The 21670-nt window shown below is 37.4% G+C and overlaps 1 protein-coding gene and 1 long non-coding RNA gene across 12 annotated transcripts in view; one reads left to right on the forward strand and one right to left on the reverse strand.

Moving 5' to 3' along the window:
- The first annotated feature begins 38 nt into the window (after nt 1–38).
- Nucleotides 39–881, forward strand: LOC135329765 (uncharacterized). Its single transcript, XR_010391396.1, has 2 exons — nt 39–190; nt 648–881. It is a non-coding gene; the product is annotated as an uncharacterized LOC135329765 (long non-coding RNA).
- Nucleotides 882–5599: 4718 nt separating this feature from the next.
- Nucleotides 5600–21670, reverse strand: part of CHD9 (chromodomain helicase DNA binding protein 9) — a 105416-nt gene continuing 89345 nt past the window's right edge. For 5 of the 11 annotated variants that reach the window (XM_064519534.1, XM_064519535.1, XM_064519536.1 and 2 more), the window contains 8 exons: nt 20600–20763; nt 18195–18467; nt 17233–17401; nt 16009–16148; nt 15261–15482; nt 13762–13890; nt 11350–11454; nt 5600–9050 (listed from right to left, as the gene is read on the reverse strand). In XM_064519534.1, coding sequence (XP_064375604.1) covers nt 8187–9050; nt 11350–11454; nt 13762–13890; nt 15261–15482; nt 16009–16148; nt 17233–17401; nt 18195–18467; nt 20600–20763 — 2066 coding nt within the window. In that variant the 3' untranslated portion in view covers nt 5600–8186. The remainder of the gene's footprint in view (nt 9051–11349; nt 11455–13761; nt 13891–15260; nt 15483–16008; nt 16149–17232; nt 17402–18194; nt 18468–20599; nt 20764–21670) is intronic. The other 6 variants (XM_064519539.1, XM_026102174.2, XM_064519540.1 and 3 more) reach the window with 5 other exon arrangements.

Raw genomic sequence — 21670 nt, forward strand, 5'->3', positions numbered from 1 at the left:
CGCTCCCGGGATGCACCGGGAGAGGTAGCGGGCGCTGCGTGGCGTCACCACGCCCACGTCACGCTCGGAGTGCGTGGCGTCACTTCCGGCGGCCTGGGTGGCGTTGGGCGCAGGGTGCGTGCACTGCCCCCAGTAACGGTGTGGTGACAGCTCTGCATCAGCACGCAGAAAAACGCAAATGCAAAATAAGGTCAGAAAACGAAAGAGCGAGTCGCTGCCGGTTTGGGTCCCGGGGGCTGATTCGCAACTGCTGAATTTCTAAACTGCTGTGCTGCATAACACAAAACGCGGTGGGGGATTTCAGCTGTCAGAGGCTAAACGGCTCCGTGTGCTCCAGAGGCCCGGAGTCACAGCTCCTGCGAGAGGCCGCAGGGCGCAGCAGGGAGGCTCTTGCCAAAATCACACCTCAGGTTAATGCTAAAGCAGGTATATATGCACACGCTAAGAGATGGATGAAACAGTGTAGAGTCTGTGATGCCCTTCCACCATCTGTTAGCTGTGCCTGCTTAGTTTTGAAACGTTAGTAGTATATAACCAACAGCAAGGAAAGCGTTAGTGGAAAAACATCAAGAAGATACAGTTTGGATAACCCTAAGACGTGTTCCAGGACTGGACTGCATATTTCTAATCTTCTCTAAAAACGCTAGATGGCGCAAGAAAACACGAGCTAGCACTAGCGAATTCAGCCCAGGCCCTGGGAGATGACAGCGATGATGATGGTGATGATGATACAGCATCTTCCGCTGACGTCTGCCGTCGCTCACACCAGCCACCCTGTCTGGACATTTTCAGTCACATCAAAAGAACTTCAGGGTCTGACACCCACCCCACCCACCAAATGTTTTCAGTTTAACAATATTAAAAACTAATGGTAGACTACATTTAATTTCTTACATCTCTTTTTTTCTCACGGAGCTGTGAACTTACTAGCAAGACAGCAGCTTCAAGATGCATTCAGCACTGACTGGTTCTTCCCTACCATCCAGAAGTCTGAATAGGCTTCAAGGGCTTTTATATTAACCTACATTTACACTATTCTTTTAAATAAAAAGCAGCTATAATTTATTACAGTATTCTACTTTCTACTTGAAAACATATTAACCTACTCTTCAAAAGCCATTTGGATTAAAAAAACCAAAATCCCAAAATATTAAAAGATAAACAAAACCTAGGTTAGGGATAAGGTTATTGGGCTGTGATTATACCTGCATACCTCCTCCTTTTATGTGTCCACATTTTGTAAGTGATGTAAGATTTCTAAATAAGAACATTCAAGTAAACTTTTAAAATAAGGCCATTTTTAATTTAATGGTCTATTGAAATTTTACACAAGAAACATTTTTAGACATTTTAGAAAGGCACTGAAATCTTTTTCATCCCATAGGACTTTTCTTTACTGGTTTCTCCAGTAAGAAACTGCGGTCTCCTTGCAAAACTCAAGGGAAGAGTAGCAGATCTTGAAGCTAAACAGCTGCTCAGTGGTGGCATAGACCCTAACTGTACTAACTTAAAACACTGAATGCCCTCTGGGAAAGAAAGCATTTGAAAGAGTGACTAATGTTGTCTACCTCCAGAGAATAAGGCCAACTTATCACCAGATAAGGCTAAATACATACCAGTCAAAGTCTGATGTTAGGAAAGCCCAGAATGACCAACTCTTGAAAAGATTTGGATAGGTAGAAACAGTGTGCATCACTGAAACCTTTTTCCAGGATCCTTCCCAGGGTCTTTCCCAGCACAGCCAGTCTTCTGCTACTTCCAATACTGAGTCACCAATTTGCAGAACTTCATCAAGAATCTTGCAACATTCAATATTTTACTTTAAGGCTCAGCTGATGGAGACCAATGATCACAGGAAGACTTCAGCTTCCATTTAAAAAGGAGCATGGCTCTTCCCCTCATGTCTCTGAGAAGTGTTCATTGCACTAAAAAGCAGAAAAGGAACAATCTGAGGTACCAGAGTCAGTAGAATTTTCCCCAACACAGCTTCATTTAGGACCAAAACTAGAAGCAGACTTTCCTGAACACCGGCAAAAAACTTCCTTGGGTCTTACAAGCAGCCTTTACTGGACAGTCTGGACAGCACCCAGAATACGATGCCCGTCATTATTTATAAACAGACACTTGAATTTTGCATTTACTCAGCTTAAAATTGCTGCTGTATTACAAAAGAAAGCAGTGTGTAATTATCTTTCTTAGGACTAGGAATTAGAAACTCCCTTGCAGGAGCAAAGGGCTGAGCTCCAACCACCTGTTTTAGCTGAGAAGCACAACTGAGATCAAACAGCATGACGTGGAGGAGCTGACACAGCAGCAGCTTCCAGATCAAAAGCTGTTCACTTCTGAGAACTGGAGACAGCTGGAGGACATACTGCCAATTTTGGTGAGCTTTGATGAAAAGAGATTCCAATATTACATCTGACATTAGGATCCAAAGAATTACCCAAAGCAGCCTGCCTTACACACACAAGTGACAGTAAAAGGGCTTGGCTCAGCGTTAGTTACATAGAACGCTAATGAGAATTTTGTACTTTTAGAGCTTCTTCAGGGTCAAATTGGACAAAAGGCAAGGAAACAAATTCTTACTTTGCTGAATGACCTTATGGCAAGATCTTCTGAGTGGCACTTGTCTCCCTTCTGATGGGGTGGTTTACCTACTGAGGGAACTCGGAGAGAGGCAGGGTTAAAAACAAACAAACAAACCCCTCATAGCCTCCATTTATCTTATTTTAAAATGTTCCCAATTCTTTGTAGAGAAATGCTACAGTGATTAATTTTAAGTAGGACATTTTTCAAAAAGAAATCTGAATGTTAGCTAATGTTTAATTTGCATTACAGTATGCAACAAACTAAATTGAACCTAAAGTTCAAGTTGTGTAAATCGTAATAAAGTATTCTGAGGACATAATCATCCTGAATGGAGATACTCACCTACACATACTTCTCAGTTTCAGGACTTCAGCCCAACTTACTTTGTGGAATTTTCTCCCTAATTTTTTGTATTTATTTCTCAGTGGACATTCTTCCTAAAATACTGCGTTCAAAATTGAAACAAAATGTAACAAAACTAACTTCTCCTCATCTAGGGGGCCTTTTTCTGCAAAAACAGGGCAGCCTGCAGTGTAATGCCCTCCAGCATTTTCACCTGGCCCGTACAAAACCAGCCCTTCAGTTGTTTCCTGCTTGGCTCCATTCTCTAACCTGACAGTGCAAATAATATGACCAAAAGGGTTTAACCTTTTCCAAAGCATCCCCCTTTAAAGAACTTCAACTTGCAAAATTTGTCCTCCCTCAGAATGTTATGATCCTTCTTTGATCTTTTGTCCTTGTCTTGCATATTCACAGAATATTTAAACATTAGCAAGCCTTTCTACAGACAGAAGTACATGAGAGTTTCTACTGTAAAACAGAGAAATGCAGTAGAAGGCAGGTTACTGGTAGAAGGGCTTTTCATTGCTTCCTAAAAGAAAAAAATGCCACTTTTAAAGGCTTTGACAGTACCCAGCTGTGGGCCCCCTCCTTTCTGCTAAAGGTTGTGCACTTCCCAGCAAAAGTGGCTAGCAAAAAAAAAAAAAAAAAAAAAAAAAAAAAAAGCCAGTTCCTCTTCCAGCCAGCTGAGATCACAGTCTGCTCTATTAGCACAAGCTAGCTGCTCATTACAGTGGATTTTCACTAATACACCAGGAATTGAACTGAAGCAGCTGAGAGACACTTACTTTTGCTGTCCTCAACGAGATGCCACTGTAAGTAAACACCCAATGCTGACTAGTGACACTCCTGCTCATACATATTTGCATTTAAAATGTTGACAATGTATAACTAGAATGCATGTTACTCTTCAGGAAAATGTTGATTGAAACGTACCTTTAGAGATCCATAACCATCAGAAGTCCTTGCTGTATCTGTTAACAGAAAAAACTTGATTGGTATTAGAGATAATTAGTTAAAAGCAAAGGGATCAAGATTTTGTTCTTGTCCAGTTACGGAAATCTATTATCATTTTACTATCTTTGTTTTCCTTTCCTCTAAAAGCGACAAAGAAATGATTCCTACTTTCTGTATAACATTAGGGCTATTTAGACAACCCAGAGGAGTTTTGTTTTGTGCTTTACTCTGCAAACTCTCAGAGCTACACTATTGTAAGGGTCTCCTCTGCAGACCCCGGTATAACCTCACTGTAACATCCTTACTATGTACAGATATAAAATTTGAAATGTTTGTCATCTGCAGCAGCGTAAATCTCACATTACGCTGTGGCTTATGTTGGAGCTTATTTATGTCAGAGATAATTATAGATACAGCTGAACTAGATCAGAAATTGTTCATACAGCTAAATGTTAATTGCTTTCGCAGCACAATTTCATATAATGCTGCATCCCAGATCCCTTTACATTAAGCACCTGTGCACCTAGGCACTCATCATCTCGCTACTTTGCAAATGGAGGCATAAAGTAGTAAACTTGTTAGTATAGTAAACTTGACTGTATACCAATACTGTTGTACAGAGCAGTAACTGACAAATACATTACCAAATAACATGCCAAGAGGAATTTACTCAGACACAAAATAAAACAAATAGGACAGGAATTTGTCTAGGACAACCTGTTAATAGCCTGGTCGGATCACCATATGCTGATACTGATTCATAAAGAGTTCAAAGGAGTGCAGGAATTTAAACACTCAGATTATCTGTTCCTTGGAAATAATCTCATTGAAAAACTGATCTGTTCAAGCTTTAATTTACAGACTAAGAGGATTGGACTCCAAAATTACATGGTTAAAAACAATATATGAGTTTTCCTTTTTTTGATAGTCTTTTTTAAAAATCTGACATTATTTCCTTCTAATAGCCCCACTAAAAATAAATAAAATACCCTCTTAGGGGTTCTTGGGAGGAAAGAAATGGGGGAGAAGAACAAACAGAGCTCATATGCATGTGCACATTTTTATCACATGTGCAGATTTGAGAAAGGAGAAGCTCTGATCTGAAGACAAAATTCAGACTAGAGTAAGTAAGAAGGATACTGAATCATTCAAGTGCAATGCAAGTTTAAGAAGGCACCTGACAACCAGGAGATAACTCAGATTCAAGAGTAATGCCTGTTCCCTGTATGGAATATGTGAAAAATAGCAATAGTCAGTGCTGTGTACAAAATTAAAAGACTTAGTAAACATGTAAAAAGTAAGGCAGAGTTTTTAAAAGAAAAATTCAAAAGGTATTCCACTTCCAACATTTTAACCCTGGAACAACAATAGATACATGATTACTTCAAATTAAGCCAAGTTTTGGACCTGGACCAAGACTGCGTTCTCCTTCCTAACCATAACTACAGAGCCATGGAGCAACAGCTTATTTTCTTTGTAAGGCAACAATTACAGGAAACAGACTGAAACTGATTCTCAGAGAAAAGCTATACAACAGCAGCAAAACACTGACCTGAGTTAGTGGAAGCTTTTATCTCTGGCTTGACTTTCTAAGATCTTAGGAACAACTTCATTTTTAGACTGTACCATTCAATCTTAACTTTTGCCGCTCACAGATACATCTTTAATCCTTACACAGACAACAGTATTTTCACATATTGAGGCTGACATCATGGGTAGTCAAAGAATATGTTTAATAAAAAATAATTAAACTTCCATTTGCTCTATAGAACATCATAGAAAGTAATTCAATAAATTACAAATGACTTTTTAAGACGCTTGTTCAACTACAGAAAGCAAATTCAGACTACACAGAACACAACTGGCAAATATTGCAAATGTCCAAAAAGAAAAACTGGACTAAGACTTGGATCATGAAGCCTGAAACAAGGGATAGAAATACAAGGCAATAACAGCTAAGGTTCCTTTAGTAACTACCAACACACACTTTATCATCACCTTGGATATCCTTTTATTTTTTTAACTTCAGTATTAGTGTAATTCTACTGAGGTTTCCTTACAACCCTTAACTTTATACAACCGTATTTGCATATAGTTTATAGCTGATAGTGGGACATTTTTCCCCCTCTGATTCATACTGATTAAAAATAAACCCGATATATTATGTTCAAGTCTACACCAGCCTTCATTACTTGAAACTGTAATTGCCTTATTACATAGAAAGAATCACTAGAATGGTAACCAAACTTACTTGAGCATAATTAGGAAAATACTTTATTTCATAAATCTGATATAAATTAGTTTTAGCCACAAGATTTAGGATTTCTTCTGTGGGGTAAGGGTGGGAAGTGATGGTATTGTTGACATAGTCCATCAGCAAACTAAGTTAATAACTGTAAAACTTTGGCTATTTCATAGATGTGTCCTAGTTAAATAAAAGTGCTATATTACAAAGGGCAAAATATTAAATATGCAATACATTTTTCTCATGATGAAGAATTGCTACCCCCTTCTCTTGGCAGTTTTAAATTTTGACTATTGCTAAGACACTGCATGAAGGGCCAAAAAACAGAATACTATTTGGGAAGATACGTAACCAGCACAATCCAAATGGTACTTGTATAATTGTGTAATTACATGTAATACTGCTTCTAATCATGGGGTTAATTATTTTGCACATAGAAACTTATATTTCATTGGTAAAGTTCTTGGTAAAAAAACAACACAGTTGTTTTACTGTACAAGCAAGCAACAGAACTATATCAAAATATACAGTTTTTTGTTTTTTTATTTTTAAATTTATCCCTTTGTAAAGCTTTTTCAATGACTTCTACCAGTACCTGTATCTATTTTCTCTTAACACTTGTCTATTCTTGGACCACAAATGATATAACTAAGGTCAATTGAAATCTTAGTCAGTTCAGAACTTATGTAAATGTGAATCTGGGCCTCTACTGTGTCAGAGTAATAGCAGCTTAAGAAGAAGGAGGAATCATATCACACATCAAATATTAGACAGATTTTATATAGTAAAGGGTTCTAAGGATTTGGACTTAAACAGATGCTTTATGCCCTGTTCTTGTGGTTTCCAGGAATAATTTGTTTTCCTTACTAGTCAAAGTGCTTTTTCTTTAGTGGGCAACTCAGCATAATATATGAACTGATATCCCAGTAACGATTTGGGGTAATATTTAATATTTAGTCAGATTTAAATCTGTAGAGAGGTTTAAACTCAAAAGGAGTTCAACACTATCTATACTTTATTTACCATTATTAACTGGTAATTCCAGGAGGTTTTATGACATAAAACACAAATAGAAATCTACACAAACAAAGCAAACAAACAATTTTTACATGAAGTATGCAGTGTTGAAAGGTCTTTTCAGTGGCACTTTATGACAGTTTGCCTCCTCTTGAGTCTTGGGGAAACTACTCCTTATTCTGGGACTTTTAATTCTGTGGAGGGAGCCCAAAACTTTGCAAGGTGTAAACTAAATAGGTCTCTATGGTGCCAAGTAGCATGAGATAAGACAGTTTGTTTTAATTTCCCTTTACTACTGTCAAAGAGAACTCTTGTAATGAGAAAAAACAACCCAACAGTCCTATCTCAGGTAACTCTGATTTTAACGTGATACAGGATGTCTTTAGAAAACAAAACGAAACCTGAAAACAAGTTAATAGAAACCAATGTAAACTTCCTAAACTAACTCAGCTGAGGTAACAGGTAGCCAGTTTAATTGGCTGATTGGGAAAAATTTATCTTCTTTTAAACACACTTGTACCTGAATTGGAAACAGCAGTGCATCACAACACTAGAGCATTTTCATGTAATTAAAGCAATGGATGGTGATGTAGATTCTACAGCTTTCATGACATTCATTAGCTGCCCAAATTATTGCTGAGTTTTGATCTGTAAATTATAAGTGTCAAGGAGGCTGTAAAACTATATTCAAATTAAATCAATAATATGCATAAAGTATTCTGTGTTCACTGCAAATATATTAAATATACAGCTCTTACTTGAGCATTATTTTCATAAAATTAACCCCCCAACAAAATTATAATGCCTTTTGTTGTAATTTTACACCATTGTGTATTTGATAGTACATACAAGTTCAGAAACTTATGAACTTCAAGAAATATTACATGCAAAACGTCTCTGAAAGCAGTTTGCACTTCTAAACAAATACTGAAATGTTCGGTCAGTAAATCATTGATGCACTCAACACTGGGTTATTTACAATGAAATAATTAAAGAATAAATTCAAAATCAGTTTATAATTTAAGTGCAGAGTCTGGGGTCAGTCTTCATCACTAGAATCTGAATCCTCTGATGAAGACGATGTACTATCAGATCCAGATGAAGCATCTGCTTTCTCTGAACCCTCATCTGTGCTGTTTTCATTGTGAGAGCTTGGCTCTGTTCCCCCTTTGTCTTCCTGATCTCTAACCCTAGAATTTTCCTCTTTTTCTTCTGTGGGCTTGGCTGAGCCTGTGTCATTGTTTTCACTGTTCTGTACATCAAAAATATTGGACTGAGACAAAGCTGGGATATGAAGATTAAGGCCTGGAGTGAGAAGCATCCCTGGATAAAGTATGTTGGACAAAAGTAATGGGTTAAGAGATAGAGGGTTGGCAGCTGCAGCAGCAGAGGATGTTGAAGGAGAATTTGAAACAGAGTTTTCACCACCAATATCTGTATTTTGGTCTTCTGTCCTTTCTTTCTTTATATCTGCCTCCTTTGAATCGCTTCCCTTTTTCTCCTCTGAAATAGATTCTGTAGACTTTGTGAGAAGTCCGCCCATGCCCAGCAAGTTTGGTAATCCAGCCATTCCTGACAGCAGCATGGGGAACATGGCCGCCACGCTCTTCGCTTCCCCTCCGGTGGTTAAGCCCGCTGGCATGCCCATTAATCCCGCCGTTACTTGCAGCGATTGCAGATTTTGCAGGTTTTGCTGCAGGGCCTGCAGGCTGGGCAGATCCACACCCGGCAGCAACCCGTTGGCTAGCAGAGGGTTAACCGAGACACTGGCCGCTGTTGCGGCGGCTGCAGCTGCTGTTGCCTTGGCAATCTCACTCTTCGGCCGTCTTCCTCTCCGGCTTACTTCTTCCCGCACAACAGGCCCTGTGAGAATACGGTCGAACATAGCTTCTGGAAGAAATCCCTGCAAGAGATGCATCATGTATTTTCAGTGTTTTGAAAGCGTGAAAATGAAGAAGCAAAAAACCCAAGCATACAGTAACCATGTCAAAGATTATTCTGTTACGTTAGCAGAGCAACTTGATATTCAGACAACTCGCTGCAATTTGCGGTGACTTTGCACTATCACATCTCAAGCATTTAAATCCCAGTTCCACAGTGAGGTCTCCTGTCAGGTCTCCTCTCCAGACCCTCTACTAACTCATCTTTGGAGGGCTCTTTGCAGGTCAGGCCAAATATAGCTAATTAGAGGAGCAATCTGAATTTAAGATATAAAACAAAGCACTGCTTTGGGATTCCAGTCCTTTAATTTGTAACTGTCTAATTAAAAAGAGAACTTACTCAATTTGAGGTGAAATGTAAATGAGTGATTTCACACAGATCAACAGTCCGAGTCCTTTTTACTATTGCTAGTGTCTGTTTAATGCCTTCATATTTCACATCATCCATATACTTAAAAATAAATAGCAGAGACTCAAGCGCAATTAAAATGAAATTCAGAGCACTTTTTTAGAGGCTTACATGGTATTCCTTACCGCTCCAAGTCCTTTATCTAATGATGAAGAAAGAATTCTAATTGTGCATTAATACACTCTTTAAAATGCATTGTCTTGGGAATTCCTTTTAAAAATGGCAATCAGAGGATAAACTATTAATCATCTCCATAATACAGTACAATACCAAACTCTAAAAGGAATTCTCTTATTTACATCTCTATTCACTGCAGTCTAATCCTGTTCCTAGTACTTTTTTCCTACCAGAATGTCCCACAGGGGTACCAGAGAGAGTGGGACTTAGAACTTCACAGAAAGATTTAGAATTTAGTTGATATGAACTAGAACAGAATTTAACTTAGCCATTTCTTTGCCAGAGGCTGAAGGTGTAGTGTTAGCGTAATACACTCCTGACAAGTTTTGGTAGATGAGGAAATAGACTTCACTTTCTTCTTTTAAATTTAACCAAGTACAAATCTCAAACAAAATAACCTTTGTAATTCAGGTATCATTATTTTTAATAAATCCGAGTTTTTGTTATTGTTGCACAAAGGAAACACATCTCCAGATTCTTTTTTCTGTAGCAGTTTTTCAGATGGTCTCTAACAATTTATCCGTTTCTGATCAAATTGCTTAATGTAACCTTTGAAATCATTCTCACAGGTTTGTATATGCATCTGTCCATGCAAAACATAAAATTTAACTAGTCAGCTGCTCAGTTATTTGATCAACATAAACACGTAGAAATTGTGTCTATAAATGTCTCTAGTTCTGTAAGCTCCATGTTAACTGTGATCTAAATGCAAAATTATGTGCATGTATGAAGGTACACACAGGAGCCCACAGACATGCATACAAACAGAGGGACACACGCACTTACATGCACCCCTTTAAAGCTACATTCATCATTTCCAGTCTGGGAAAAACTATTTACTGAATGGATCTTGCTACTAGCAAGCAGCTCAGGACTACAGGGGAACACACTTCTTCTATCACTTACTTTGTTGTAATCCCTACAGAAGGAATAGGACTGGGCAACGGTGAAACTGTAGGGCAAACATATTCCTAAAAATACTGGAAATGGGAATCAGTGTGCACAAAAGAAGTGATGGATGTGAAAACCGGGCTTGAAAGCTCTGATGCAAGTCTAGTTTAGTCATGTCACTAATGAGCTACAGATATTACTAATATTTTTACCTGAGCAGAAAACCATTTACACATCAAGATATTAAGCTTTTATAATATATTAACCTTGCTCCCTCCACTGGAATCTCAACACTAGTTTTTTGCTAAAAACAAAACAAAAACTCCAAGTGTAGAAAATAGGTATTTTACTACTTGACTTACATTTTGATAGGTGATACCATTCTTTTTTAAAAATTAAAAATGTACATTGTAAGTTATTTAAGTAAAAGTAAATATTTAAAATCATATTTATCTTCACTATTATAATTTTAAGGATAAGAAACTATTCTGTGGGCTAACACCTTACCTAAAAACCTTCAAGGCTATATTTACTAGATGCAAAAGTCACAGCACTGTAGCACCTTAAACCAAATCTTTAATTTGGGGTTGCCACTGTCTCTCCTCCTTCCTCCTACTCAGAGCTGTGCCAGTTTAGGGAGCTGAGCTGCCCAGAAAACCTAATTGGGACTCATACCCTACATTTACTATAATACCAGAAATAAAAAACATGCCTTTTTTGTTTGCTTTTGTTTATGTTTTATGATACGTTTCATGTCACAGATATCTTATTATGCAAATACTTACAGATTGTTTTACAACTTCTCCCCATTCAGGAGCCACTCCATACTCTGGATTCTCTTTCAAGAACCTGCACAAATCCTTCAGAGGGGGAGCAAACGCACCCCCCACCTGAGAAGTAAAAGATAGAAGTCAAAAAGTACTTCTCATCTGATATGAAAAAAGACAACGTTCATGACTGACACACTGTTTCATTTTTGCCTTTTATATAAAACAATACAAATAGTTTTAGTTAAAATTATCAACAAGATATAGCATTTGATTGATTTCTACTGGATTAGGCGAGATATTCTTGATTTGTTCTGAACATCAGCATCTACGAAACTCTTACTTTGTAATTTCAATAACTGACGTTCCTACTAATATAAGGTTAAGTATTAATGTCAGAGCTCATTTTAGCCATGCAGTGAAAGGAACAGCAGGTACAATAGTGAACAGAGAACAACAGAGGTCCAAGGATTTGCAGGAAAGTTGAAACTCCAATCATATTTGCTAAGATTTTCCTCTATCTAGTAAATCAGTCCTACCCTATCATGTCAGTCGATTTCTAAAAATACTTCTATCAAGAGGTTCTGCTTCTCTTGTAAAATTTTTCTTGTAGATTGCTAGACAGCAAGTCTCATCAATAAAATCATACAAGCAGGAAAGTAAGATTTCAGATTAACCAGAAGTATAAACTGACCCAGACTGTCTCTAGTAGCAAGAAGAGAGGGAGAAGAATTCCAGTTTTTGCTCAACTTTCTCTAAGATGAATTGCAACATCAACTCATGTTTCTGGGCTACTTTTGGTTCCCCTCCGAAACATGGAGGGGAACCGAATGTGGATCCCAATTAAAAAAAGAAAAAAAAAAAAAAAACTGAGCAGAAGTTTTGGAGAGTGTGGTGACCCAGACAAGCTAGGGCAGACTGTAAGTGAGAACACTGAGGATAATAATAAGGTAACAGAAGAAGAGTGTTTCAGCTATCAGGGGAAGCTTCTTAGAGGAAAAAAAGCCATCATGAAAACATAGGCTCTTGCAGCCAGCAAAGATCACTTTGAAAAGGTTCCCTAGAGCATGGTTTACCACAGAGAAGCCAGCGTGCCTGTCTGTTGAGAGACTAGCACTACACAGGCTCCGCTTCAGAGCTGCCGTCTCGATGCACTGAAGAGATTAAGGACTCTCAAATTCTGTCTCATTCTTCTCTACAGACACACAAAGCTTCTGACCTTAGAATAGCAGTGTGAAAAAAATTCTGCTCTCCTCACAGCTGCTCTCTAACAGAAAGTCAAGGTAGCAGTATCACAAGAGAAAGTGGTCCGTGCATTGATGCAGTACCGAAAAGGCTCCCTCGCTGTGCTGCTGTTCTGGTACAACATCGGCATTCAAAAGCACCATCCCACACATCTGTCTGAATTCATCACCACCAAAAACAACATTGTGATGCTTTTCTTGCATACTGCTTTTAAGCCTTCCCCAAAGCCCTTTTTAATTCATCATACCCTTCCCAGCTTTGATCACCTGACTGAAAAACCTGTAAATACCACCTAAGCCTCCCACCTTCCCCTATTGGGATTTTACACAAGAACTCCCTTTCTTCTTTTATTCCTCTATTGCACTACTGGTTAACCTAGCAATTTGATTTACAAGTAATGTAATGTATATTGGTGAATCATAAATGCAGAATGACAGAGACAAGAAAAGGAAAAAGAGCGACTCCCCCCCCCCCCCCCCCCCCAAATTCCAGCACACAGGATTTAACAAATTCCAGTGAACAAGTTCCTGCATGGGATACACTATCAATATATTTTTAACTATTTCCAAAGTAGTAATGGCAAATCATAAGGTGTGTGTGAAATTTAGAACTTGTTAGATTGCTGCTATTTGATCAGAATAACATATAAAGAACTATATGTTAAGAAAAATCAAATTTAAAAACGGGGTCTTTTTAGAGTGTTCTTTGCTGCCAATCTTCAAGAAAAAAGATTCTATGGGAAAATAAAAACTTCCTCTGAAAAAGTTACTGTAATAAGCCTGACAGCTAAATTAAATCAATAACATACAAAAGAACAACCTTAGTTTTATTGTAATAAAAATATCAAATAATCTGTCTAGAATAGTTTTATTACGGAACAAAATACTTCATGGGATAGCCTCCGTACTGGAATTCACTTTCAGTCAGTGGCACAAGTATTGCAGTATATTGAGTGTTCAGTTCTGAACAGAAACCCCAGAAAAAGTTTCTAGCAGTGTCTTGCATATTTCCACAGTTTCCAAATGCTTACTAGAACATTGCCACTGACTTTCCTATTTTGTGCCAAAAACGTAACACAAAAACATTTACTTTGTACACAAAATTTCACTGGCTAAATATTAAGAGTCCTTAATTTCAGGTAACTTGATTTTGGGAAGATATGAATGAAGACAGTAACATGAATACCTTTCTTGCATTTCTTCTATTTATGAGCTGAACACGTTCTTCACCAGTCAGACTATTAACGTCCAGTTTATTAGGGTTTCGACAACGGTGTCTTTTTTGTTTGGGCCTCCCATCATGCAGCTGCATTCTCTGTTATAAAGTAATTAAAAAGTCAATTATTTTTCTGATATAACTGTCTTAAAATATGTTAAGATACTTGCATATTCTCTTTAGGCAGGCTTTCATTTGAAGTCACCTTCTTTTATTCAGTATCATAAGGAATCTTACTTGGATAGTTGTTCTTATGACTTAAAAAAATGGAAACGTAGATTGTGTGACAATCTAGTTTATCTCTATACTGCTTCAAAAATACTAAACGCAGATTTCTATCCTCAGAATTTTATACTATGCTCTTTGTGTATTTAATTAATTTCTTAGTATGTACTTCGGTGTTCTAAATACACTCCTTAATTCAGAGATAAAAATGCCTAATTGGAAGTTTTGAAATTTCACCTAAATTCTCATTTCTAATTGCCAGACTGCTTCAGAGAGAAGAAAGGAGGAACAGCAGCAGCAAAAAACAGAGACACAACTGTTGAAAAAAACATGCTGGAGTGAAAAGTGTTGCTATATTGAGACATTCCTAACAAAAAGAACAACTAGCCTTCCCCCCCCCCCCCCATTTTTTTCCGATTTCTTAAAGAAGTTAATAACCTTAGGATCTACAAAAGCTGTTCTTTAATTCTGTCAAGTTTGACTTATTTGCTGTTGGAAAAATGGAACTCTCATGAAATGCACTTTTTATCCTGTGTCTCTATTAACAACCTGGGCAGTGGGACAGGATGGATACACCCTCAAGAAACACATAGATGATGCCAAACAGGGGAAAGTGGCTGACGCACTAGAGGGGTAGGCTGCCATTCAGGAAGACCTCAAAAGGCTGGAGAAAGGGGCTGACAGTAACCTCATGAAGTTCAACAAGGGAAAATACAATATCCTGTACTTGGGCCAAAATAACTTCACGCAACAGTACAGGCTGCAGGGCGACAGGATAGAAAGCGGCTTTTCATCATACCCACACGATGTGATACTACCATACCACTGATATATAGATGAGATATATTCCACAATAAAGTCTTTAATCCTCTTGCACATCACTAAATTTGCCTTTACATATTTTCAGCTCTGATCATTTCTAACTAGCTAATGAACATCATGGTAAAACATTTTCTTATTGTAGATAATTTTTAAAACCTATGTAAAACTAGACAATGATCAAATATCTACGTTTAACGTTATCTTTCCTAGCAATTATATTTGCAAGGGAAATGGAAGGCTAGTGGAGCTTGCAAATTATGTAAGAAAAAACACCAGCAGACAGATATTTTCCTTCGTAAACAATATAATATAGAAGAACACACAAACAAAAGAGAATTCCTCATAAAATACAATACAAATTCAAGTACATTATGAGAGGTGTTTTACTATTGAGCTAAAGCAAAGCTGAAAAGAATACTCACAGGAATACAAGCTCCTAAATCTTCAACGTAGCCAGGATGTTCCTTAAGCCACTTTTCTAAATCTTTTCTTTTTGGGGCATCATCACCTGCAAGCCTTGTTCCATCTTTTAGGTTAATAACAGGGACTGGACTCTCTGCATCAAGCATGCCTTGGGACTGAGTGTAAGTGAGCGTTGGGTTTATTCCTGCAGCAACTTGACAGGAGTTAATACCTGGATTAACCTGGAGAAATTCAAAACATTTGATTAAGTTCTCTATGGAAAACAGAAACTATCCTAATTATTTTATATATGATACAGTGAAGGCCACAGTCGTGCGAATCATTATGCAGACATCCAGGAACTCAGAGACACTACTCATGAGCATAAAGATAAGCTCCACGTAAGTCATTGTAGAGTCAGGCCCATAACACATGTTGGCAGAAAAGGGACTAGGAAGAAAAGATATCTGAAAGTGTTGCTGTGTCAAATGTTATGGTTTCTGTAATACATTGCTAGTTACATTTTATCAAAAACAAGAACTATATATAGTTTCATTTAAAAAAAAAAAAAGAGTTGCCAATGTTGCGTTTTGGTAATATTTAATAAAACAGTTCTCATTTCATAGTCTTAAAATTATAATGAACAACTTCAGAAAAAAACTGTTTTGAGTAATAAACTTTTTGTTGTATGTTGACAGATTAATGCTCGGTTAAGAGATTAACAGTAAACTGGACCTTATTTTTGGATGTAGAATAAAATTTACTTACGTGATTAGGCTGTTTATTTCTATTTATAAAGAGGGCATCAACTCCCTCCACATTCTTCCTTCTTCCTCTTCTCTTTTTCACTACAGGCTGACTGTCAACTATCACTCCATTGGCACTGGCTGTTAACTGACTGGAAGTACCTAGTCAAATGAATGAAGCAATAAAATTAATGAAGCTTGAGCTGTTTATAACAAGAAGCATGTCAGAAGAAAAAATAGAAAGAAGTAACATTACTTGAAATAGTACCAGTACAGATAATTTCTACAGATATTTTCTATATATAACAGAAATTGCCTATTGTTTTATGACCATTTAAAATGCATTATTAATATCAGGATCTGAAAAGCTACTCTACTATGAAAGTTTCCCATTTAAAAACTCCCCCAAACAAATCTGTATAAGTAGAAGAACTGTTAAAGACTGCTGACATCTCACACACACTGGCAAGCACCCCGACATAAATGTTTGTAACAACATTTATAACAAGACCATAATGCTATGTTGCAAAAGAAGAACAGGAAACTGCAAAATGGAAGTGAAAGTCAGCATTTTTTTAAAGGAAATATTTTTATACACATATGCGTCTCAATGATTCAGTCATTTAATCAGAATCTGGCCTAAAGCAAACACTCAATTCTATTCATTACAAATATTTTAATCCCAATTTTAACTGCTTACTTCAAGCTCACTGTCTTCTTCTGTTAATGTACACCTACTGTTATCTATTATGAAAATAAGCTATGAAAACAAAAAGTTGGTTCTAGACTGTTGTTCTCCACTATTTCATTACAGGAGACAGGAAAGAATATGAAGTGTGCAAAGACAATTAACACAGGCATAAAACTAGAGCTCTTCATCTTCACTTAGGAACTAGCCACAAGGTTTGATTTACATCTATTACAGTCAATGCAGACTGATACATTTTAAAATTATTAAAACCTTCTATTGAGGGTGTTTATAATATATAATAGGATACTTCCAATAAACGAGCATTACACTAACTGACACTGTGAGGCTATTCATGTTGTCTAACTCCACGCCTCAACTGACGTGCCTAAATTCCCTGCACATTGGACAGAGTTCCTCTAGAAAGCAGTTTGGAACAACCAACATTGTAAGCATCTCTCCACTTATTGTATATGGAGACCAACAGAACCACCCCAAATTGAAGATTTACTACTAACCCCTATGCCCTCTGATATTTTATAAAGTCACAGAATATACCTGATTCTGGAAGTGATTTGGGGAAGTTGACAAGACTGGTCTCTGAAGCATTCTGCAGTTCACGAAGCCGAGCCAGGTACTGCTGCTGTCCCAATGCACCTTCCTCACTTTCAAATGGCCTTTTCTGAGACAGTCCCTGCTTCTGAAAAGTCAATTTCAAACCACCTTCCTGTTAAATAAATCCTAGGGTTAGAAGAGTCTCTTCTGAAGCAGAAATGACTACTTCATAGTCAGGATTCTCACATACAAACAGTTACTCCAGAAGACTTGAGGAAGAATGAAAACTTCACATTAGATCTTAAATTGAGTCCTGCTTCTCTTCCATGTTAAAAAAATCTGGAAATTTCATGGAACTACTTCTATGAATATAGACTTTAAATAATTAATATCTTAACAGAAAAACTGAGCCACTGAACAGCTGTCTACCTCCCTAATCTAGTCCTACACAAATGCCATATCCAATTACAGGAGAAAAGTTTCATATATTTTTTCATGTGCTAGGAACAGGTCTTAAATTGCAGATAAACACCCCCCCTCAAAACAAGCATTCTGAAGCTTCTAGCCTGCACGTAAAACTGGGAAACTGACCTGCAACCCTCTAAAAGACCATGAAATGATAAAGTGCTTGCTGAATAGGACATGCTACAACGTTCAAAAAAGCCAAACATAACTGAAATACCTTTTATTATTAACCAGATTCTTAGAAACTGCAAAAAACAGGCTGTCTGAGGAAGCAAGGTAACAGCAAACTTTCTGTTTGAAGGGGGAAATAACGATGATTCCCTCCAGTGGTTTATGCAAATTAAAAGAAAAAAATACTGAATGCCCAAAAGAAGCAGACCCAAATACCCACAAACAAGTGTGCGAAGGAAGTAAGAGTGAGAGCAGGCAGCCACTTGCAGGTAAAGCATGCCGCACACCGCAATCGCAATCAGGTCCTAGGGCAATAAAAATAAACATACGTCATTGATTTTCACTGTAAACTCCTTTTCTCGTACATGCTTCTTCACCTTTGACATCTGTGGTGATTGATCATATTCTTCTTTAACACCTGCACTAGGGGGTGTTGGTGCACTGGGTTCGCTGTAGTCTGCAGCTGCGCCCGGGCTGTCCAGGAGTTTGGTTGTATAGAAAGATGCCACTGTATTGCTGTCATAACTCCTCCTTGCTGAAGGCCATTTACCTTTCAACACTGTTTGACAAATACTATCAAGCCGATTAATCATAACTCGATCCTAAAAAACAGAGAGAAAATATTTTTACAAAAGTAATGCTTAACAACACTGTACACATTACATGTATGTATAATCTTCCATTTTAAAAAACAAGGAAAATGTGAATCACTGGTGGTCTTGGACTGAAAGTTTTGCAAGTTCCTGGCTTTGTACAGATTCCCTGTGGGAGTCTGGGCAAGCCACCTCTGTACTTCATTCCACCACCTGCAAACAAGCATGCGGTCTCTCTCATTTCTACAGGATTGGGTCCTGCAAATGCCTAAACACATTATGGCACCAATTTTTGAAGGAAAGATACAGTAACTACTGAAGTGTTTGCAGGTCTGGCTTTGAACCACTGGAGGCAAGGACTATTGGTTAACTCCACACAGACAGAATCTGTGAGCAGTATCATACCGTATCTGTCAAACAGCATCTATAAAACTAAATCTACACACTTACTCACATGTCTCCTTTTAGCTTTTGAAATCGTATCAGGCCTTGTTCACAGTCTTGGACACCAAGCACAAATCTGACTTCACACACCTGCATACTACATAGGTTTTGAGTCCCAATAAACTCAGGTAAGTACACATATCACATGCAGACTCTAAAAGACAATCGGTTTTCTGCTACTTTCAGAGCGTACTCATTTGTCAAATAAAAATCTGAACACTAGAATTACCCAATACGTAAGTTTTCTTCTATGTTCTAGACCCTCTCAGAATAAAGCCCTGCATTAAAAAAAAAGAAATACATCTTTCTGTCCAATTTGGCACACACTGAATGTGATTTTTCACTACCTGCCAAGCAACTTCCACATGAAAGTTAGGCTCTTCTCCGATGAATTCCCCCAAATTATGAAAAGCAATATTTAGATTGAAATATACATTCCAGCAGTAAACGTAATAAAGACTAAAAGCTGCTGAAGGTCAAACACTAAGCCAACCTATTGCCTGTTTCATCGCCCCGTCTATCTCCTGCACTGCCCTCCCTCCCAGGCTTTCCTCCATTGCTTGACCTCTGAAAACTTCCCCCCTTCGTCAGAAGCTTGTGATCTGGCTGTGAATTTTCAAGACAGATTGCAACTCATGTCTCTTCCACAGGGCAAGATTTTAAAATTGTTTCATGGTAAAATGGTATAGGTATTTTTTTTGTGATACAGCATACATCTGACAACACAATGAACATCCTAAAATTGCTTTAAAACTATTCAGAAATATAAATGTCAAAAAATCTGACACAAAGTTAACATTCTATAGGCTTTTCTGTAACTAAAAAAAGAGGGTCATACCACCAAAACCCCTAAGTGTAACATGGTGACTGTGTACTGTAACATGTAGTGAACAGGCATTTCAGCAATTCACAATTTTTGCCTCATCATCTTAGTGAGCTAAGGACTGAAAGTGTAAGAAACCAGTCTGTGGGCTTCCAAACCATGAATTAAATTCCACAAATTTTCTCTTTGACTATTTAAAAACAGCCAAGAAAGAGCATAACTGAAACGAAAAAAATTATCCTACAGCTATGTCTGCCATATAAACTCAGATAAGACTAACAAACTTAAAAATATTCATTATTTATTTTAACAAAAGTGAATTCCCAGTCACTTAAGATTTTTCTTTTCAAAGTATACATCAGAACTTCGACATAAGAAATCACATGGTAAAATTTTTACCATAAAAGGTATGTTAAAGCCATGCTTCACCCAGCCTAAATTTTAACATGACTCAAGAAATTAAGACTTTACAATGTAGCTGAAGGACCCCTACTACTACTAAGAAAGTTTTTCTAATCTTAAGTGATTTTTTGCTCTCTTTCACTGTAAGTTATTTTGGACTACTCTTAACTATTCCTCTTACTGGCTTAGATCATCCAAATACCTGAAAATTTATCTCTATCTTATTTATGCTTCCTCTAAATTTATTTTCCTAATGTGAACAATCTCTCGTGTATAGTTATAGCCGTACAACCTATATATTAAATACTTCTTCATAATTTTACTGTAATTTGCCATGAACACAACTCCTGTTTTTTCAAGTTTTCCCAACTTCAGCTTGAGTAATTTTTGGTTTTAACATTTAATTGAATACGAATGGCAGAGGCCACCCTCCCCTACACCTTTGGTTTTCCAAGGAGGGTTATAAACTTGCCTTTGGCCAATAGGATGCAGCCAACATGTATCCACCTTGCAAGAGATAACTGGAGTTCGGTGTCCCGTTGTTCATCTGGAAGCTGTCCTGGGTTTCGTCCTGTGTGGTACTCAGAGAAGCGACACTTTCTTCATCGTAGGCTTTTATATGAGGGGTTCCTTCTGCTAAATAAAACCACTAATATAATTTCGTGTTGCAAAAAAAGGAATAAAAACATTCATTGTAATCTTCTAAGAGGCTCAGGTAAACAAAACACACAAAACATCATTCAGGGAAGTCCAAACAGCAAGTTAAACTGAAGAATTATTTTGTCAGATTTTTCAGTAAGTCTGCTGATCTTCCAAGACTTTTTCGAGAGCTTAACAGGTCAAACATTCAGCTATTTGAAAACAGATGTGCTTCAGAGCAATCTGATACGCAACCTTTACATATTTTTAACACTAGCATTTCATTTACAAACCAACATGCTCTAAAACATAACATTAGGTTGAATAGAGAGGTTGTCTATCACCAGAATGTGGCAAGTCTACTGCGCATACTACTTTTAAAAATGCCCCATTTCGTTTTCTGGATGGTAAGTTGGATCCTGCACTTATTTTCCGCTGCTTTTAAAATGTGCGTCTGCATAATTTTAACTTTTTAATCACAGAGGTTTTTTTCTAATAACATTCTAGTATGTCTTCTGACTCACTTGCACTTCTCCCCACCTTCTTCTGTTACTTTTGCTTCCATCCAGACAACAATACATATATACATTTCACTCTGACTAGGGGAAACAGATTGAAACTGAAAACTGGTGCCATCTGAAAAGTAAGGCAAGTACCACATCAGCACAAAGAATAAAGGTATTGAGGGATAGTTCTACAGAACTCAAATTTCTTCTTAACAATGACTATATAGAGACATATATTATTAATATAATTTAGCTTAAGAAATTTCAAACGTGAGAAATAGGCCAACGGTCCTACAACTGTTGTACAATATATGAAACAAAACCTGGATTTAAAAGTAAAAGCGTAGATGAAGTTAAGGGAATTTTCCAGCATTTACCAGTCTTTACCAATAGCCACA

Source organism: Dromaius novaehollandiae, chromosome 13, assembly GCF_036370855.1.
Source record: "Dromaius novaehollandiae isolate bDroNov1 chromosome 13, bDroNov1.hap1, whole genome shotgun sequence".
NCBI lineage: Eukaryota > Metazoa > Chordata > Aves > Casuariiformes > Dromaiidae > Dromaius > Dromaius novaehollandiae.